The following is a 5,684-nucleotide window of genomic DNA, read 5'->3' as shown; positions in this document are numbered from 1 at the left end:
TTATTAGTATTATATCCATTTGGTTGAAGTAAACTTATTACATCTTTAAAAATAGACTATTATTTAGAGATATTATATTATTTAGAGATATTATTTAGAGAGATTATATAAAAACTTATAAAAATATTATGTCGATAATATTATATATTACATGAGTTTCCATTATATTATATTATCTTGTAATATATTATATCTAATGTTAAAATATCATACTACATATAGATTTCAATTATAATGTTCTGAAAACAAATCATAATTAAAAAGTAAATATTTACTTCAAGGCTTTTTCAATTGTACATATATTTTATAATCCCGCTGTAAATCGAATTTCTGGCTTCAACCGTCAGTTCAGATCCCCAACTACCAGTTGAAAAGTTTGCGGCAAGTCGGTTTCTGTGTAGCAGCCGAGCAAGAACGATGCATTTCGAGGCGGGATACAAAATACCCCAGTGTATCCTTTACGTTGTGCAAAGTAAAAATTGAAGCGACGTTTTTATGTAAATTTCATTATTTTGAATGTAAATATTACTGTGCATGCTATAAAATTTTCTTAGTGTTGTAATTAACCTTTTTACGAATAATTAGATGGAATGTAATTTCTAGAGATGCATCGGATCGTAAAATTACCGAATGCCGGATATTGAATATCCGAACAGAATGTAACATCGGATATCCGGTATTCGCTCAAATATCTGAAAAGGCAATTTCTTCGAGGATATCTATTTTCCGGATACCCGATCGAATTCGGAAAAAGTGGCTTCCAAAAAAAAATCCTTTAGAGAAAAAAATCCTTTAGAGAAAAAGATTGTAATTTTGCAACAATGTATAATATATTACAGCATTATAAATATGCATAATTGTTTTTAGAACATTTGTATATATAACAAAGAAAAAAATCAACAATTTAATGATATCAAATTCAAACGAATATATTTCCGGATATTAATGATATTCGGCTATCCGATTAGATAGTAAAAAGTGCCGAATAATATCGGATATTTTCTGGATATCTGGTACATCCTAATAATTTGCCTTCGTATCACAGGCCGATATGCGACCGCGTTTACTTTTGCATCGAATGTTCTGGGTTAGAATAAAATCAATGTTTATATATTTTTGTACTTTTTGTAATATTTTTATATACTTTTGTAATTATGTGCAAAAATACTTTTTTCATAACTTTGTTACTAAATATATTAGGTCAAATAAATCGTTAATTGTGTTTTTTTTCTCTAAAATTTCCCCATTCATTTTGCAAAATAAATATCTTTTTTAGAATATTCAATTTTTTAGAATATCGGACTTACTTTATCTAAAAAAAATACTATTTCAGGAGTACAACTTTAAATTTTTCGCGAAAAATATTAACAATTAAAAAATATATAGGATTTACTTGTTTAAAAAGAGTATATTTTTTAAATTTTAACTAATTTTTTTTTAGTATATTTACAGTAAAATTTTACCATAATTGTAATTATATCTTCTTTTAGAAGCTTTGAAGTGTATCCAAACAAATTTTCAAAAAAAAATATTGAAAACTTTAGGAATAATATATACTTTTTCACGCTAGGGTCCAATTAAGGTTTAGGCCCCCTGTGACATTTAAGAATTAATAAATATACAATTATTAAACGCTCTAATGTTATATAAAAGTTCATATACATTTACATTAATGCAATATAAATTATTTGCATAAATTTAATTTTTAATTAACGAAATTAAAGTTTAAAAACATAAAAGATATTCTCGACTTTCAAATTTTTTTCTATTTAATTTCATTTTTAGCCATAAAATGTTTCGTTGTATATTAACAAAAATTGATTCCGGAATATACATATGTTAATTTTTAATTTTATTGTGCAAAAAAAAGATATCACTAGAGAATAGTAATTTTGACGGTATAAGGACCATTTAATTTACTACCTACATGATTTAAGCGTTACTCATTTTATTACTCATTGATCCTATTTATAAACAATCATCGAATATAGGTCACAATATACGAGAATGTTTTCGTATAATTTTGAAAAACAAAGAAAACCTATTGAAGCAATAATTATAATTTTACTTTTAATTTGCGGGTAATATGCATTTTATACCAATTTCAGAAATTTATTTAATATTATTGGTTAATTATCGTTTTTAAGCGATAAAATTATATAATAATTCTTTGCTTATTCAACGAGATCTTTCCACTTTTCCACAATTTTTATTATAATTCACTTTAAATGTAAATAGAACTTTATACATGGCAATTTATATACATATATAGATTATTACGCGCATTTTTTATGAGTTTCGACGAAAATGCTTGTATACTATTTCTTGCGCAATGTATGTACATGTTTCATTCGATAGTTATCATATATTTCAACGAACTTTGTATCGACCTTACTGACATTTGCATATGATTTATATATAGTTACGCCGCAGTGAGTAAAATGGTAATACGTGTTAGCGTAGCTCAAGCCGGTCGTTTAAAAGCACCCAATTAGAAACTTTCTGAGGGCTGACCTCTCAAACGAGTCTATTAAACCAGGTCTAACTGAAGGAGTTCTTCCCATTCTCGCTAATCGAATTACATCTGTCATCGACAATTTTGTCGATATCGAAGAAAGTCAATCGTTGATTACGGACTTTGATCAACGTAGCAATCCGAAGTGTGTAGTAATCCGAAAACATTAATAACACATTATATCTTTCGGTACTTTTGTAACTTCAAACAGTCAATATTTTAATGCTATAAGATGCCAGTACATTAACAGCAGAGAGCTTTTAATGAGTCATAACTATGCAATTTGTATAAGTTTTAAGCTATTTGAAGAAGTCATCACATATTTTTATTTCCAAATAAATTTCGTAGGAAATATAATTTCAATTACGAAAAGATTAAAAAAACAATACAAAACTCTTGATAATGACCAATAATCAAGTAAACAAAATGTTTGAATAATGATAATTTAATTATAATTAATACATAAATGTAAATTCCGCCAATTCACAGAATCTTCTTTAGTACAAAATAAATACAAATAAAAATAAAATAAAAATATTAAGTTTTACAGTCTAACATATCGATATGACTTAACTTTATAGAATAATTATTCTATAAAATTATATCATCATCCGTCATCTTCTTCAAAGATTATTATATAAGTTGAGATAGCTTTGCCACATCATGTTCAAATTAATACATAATAGTCAAAATATTCAAAACTAATCCCCATTTAACAGTGATAATCCTGTTAATTTTTTTTGTATGTACTGTGAGTCAAAATATAAAATTGTTGTGATATATTGTAATGTAAATTGAATCAATCAAACAATAGTATCCAGTATTAAATTAAAATCTTGTAATAACCAGCAAGCTTGAAAGTGACTTAAATTAAAAAAAAAAAAAAAACTTTAATATTTGGAATTACTGATTATGATTGTATCATAAAATAAAACGCAAGATCATACGAATGAAGATTGATAATAGAAATGAGCTATATGGAGGATCTTTATCGAAGTTTCTCGACAGCATCTGATGGCTCCGTTTTAATGTTAGGTATCTACGCTTTAATGATCGTTACTTGAAGTAGGGGCCCACTCAATACTAAAGTTCGCCATCGCGATAAAGGAACACTGCAAACGCGATCGAAGAGCCGAGGCGTATACATCGAGATGACAATAGCCATTGTCGCTACTGAAACTCGGAAGATTTTAGGGAATGCTTCTGCGTGATACATTTGTGCAAATTTCATTTCATCCCGGAACGTTGTTCGGACATTGTTTTGAACGTACAAACCGGCATTAATGACGAACGGGCAAATTTTCCTTTGAAAAGGAAATTCGAAACAAATAAAATATCGTATGTCTTTTGCGTATACGCAATAATTTTTAAAAACTTATAAAAATAATCTTAACAATAAGAAAATTCAATTTAAATCGGTTCCTCAGTTTTTATATGAAAATAGATTGTCTCTGAATTTTAAATCACAATATGAAAAGTGGCAAATTTCGCGTAATTATTCAAAAAGATATAACGTTTTTCGACACCAATGTATATAGAAAATATACATAAAATACATATATCATTAAGAAGAATACTCAATTATAATATTAAAAATTACAATTAATTTAAACTATTCAATGTGTAATTATATTATAATCAAAAAACGAACATCTCTGTACTTATTGAGCGAGAAATCTGTAATAGTTACAGCACTTAAAGCAACTTCTTGTCTATTTAGTTCTACAAAGAAAAGCATTAGCGAGTTAAATGTATTTCTTTGGCTCAAGATGTAAGAAATCAGGAAGGCGATAATTGAACATGGAGTTTGTCAACTTTAATCAGGATAGCTATTAAATTCCCTTTTCATTCTCAAATAAAAATTGAGATTGACGGAATTAATTACAAATGAAATTCTATCCGTAGGAAAATCGGAAAGTAACAATCTTCAATTTACTACGAACATCTTTTCGCATACTTATTCAATACTACAACGTTATATTAAATAATTTATCAATTGATATTATTGTCATAAAAATTCTATTTTTCTAAGAATTTTTTATATCTATAAGAAGATCTTTAATTTTATAATTCTTTATAATTCTCAATTTTTCATTTAAAAAATATCAATTATCTGAACAATACCAAGAGTTTCTGTATAACTGGGATATTTTAATATGTTTAAATACTGTAGTCAATGTTCTTTGTACAACATATTAATAAAGCATAAGCGTTATAATGTGAAGCTTTAAAATCCTCTGCTTGACACTTGAAAGTAAGGAAGTGTCTTAAAGCAAACTAGAAGCTTCCATGTCGTACGGAGGTACCTTGCAGCTAATTGCATTTATCTTGTCATAGCGCGGGAAATTATAGCGAAGAAAATTGCAGTCCTAAGTGGATTACGCTGCTACGTCGAAGTCTGAAGCTTCAGGACATGCGACATACTTCCTTTCAACTTATTCGTAACATAATAATGAAAAAGATATGACAATTAAAATTATTATTATTATTACGAGTATCCTTGATAAATGATCTCTCGATTAGGCAAACGGAGTTTATATAATATTTATGAAGAAAGCTGCTATTAAAAAGCTGTACAGCAAAGTATCTCGATCTTAAAATAATTTTTTTGAATAAATCTATTTTTCTAGCAGAAAATATTGCCATCCCAACTACCAAAACTAAATTAAAAATAAATATGAACGTAATTCGTTTTATCCAACTTTTATTTTTATTTTAAATTTAAGAATATCGAAAATAAATATAATTGTATTAAATATAATTGTAATAAATTTAAGAAATCTTAGAAATTCTCTCATTTTTTATGATTTGCGTCTAAATAAAATTATATATAAGTTACATGCAAAGTATAAATAGTAATATAATTTTCTATAGCAAACACTCACTTTGGTAATTCCCTCTATGAAAGCTCTGGTGGCCAGTTCACCAGGACCATCTACAGTCTTGCCATCGTCATCCGGTCCCCATGAGGCGCTATAAATATCGATGTGTTGAGGATTAAGGCTCAAAGATCTTGCTTCGACGGCATCTGTTACGTCGCCATCCAGCATTCGAACACCTGTTTAAAAAAATAATTAAAAAGTTAACGATTCACAATAAAAATTTTACTAGATTGTACATTTGAAAATTCAACAATTAGCAATAGAAGTAATGGCCGTAATAGTCGAAG

The 5,684-nt window shown here is 27.5% G+C and overlaps 1 protein-coding gene across 2 annotated transcripts in view; it reads right to left on the bottom strand.

Annotated features, from left to right (window-relative positions):
• LOC108690640 (furin-like protease 1) overlaps positions 1 to 5,684 on the bottom strand; it is a 249,496-nt gene that overhangs the window by 30,529 nt on the left and 213,283 nt on the right. For both annotated transcript variants that reach the window (XM_018198031.1, XM_018198032.1), the window contains exon 5: positions 5,401 to 5,573. In XM_018198031.1, coding sequence (XP_018053520.1) covers positions 5,401 to 5,573 — 173 coding nt within the window. The remainder of the gene's footprint in view (positions 1 to 5,400; positions 5,574 to 5,684) is intronic.

Source organism: Atta colombica, unplaced genomic scaffold (assembly GCF_001594045.1).
Source record: "Atta colombica isolate Treedump-2 unplaced genomic scaffold, Acol1.0 scaffold34, whole genome shotgun sequence".
Classification (NCBI taxonomy): domain Eukaryota; kingdom Metazoa; phylum Arthropoda; class Insecta; order Hymenoptera; family Formicidae; genus Atta; species Atta colombica.
The sequence above is the reverse complement of the archived record's forward strand: the minus strand, read 5'-3'. Positions and strand labels throughout refer to the sequence as shown.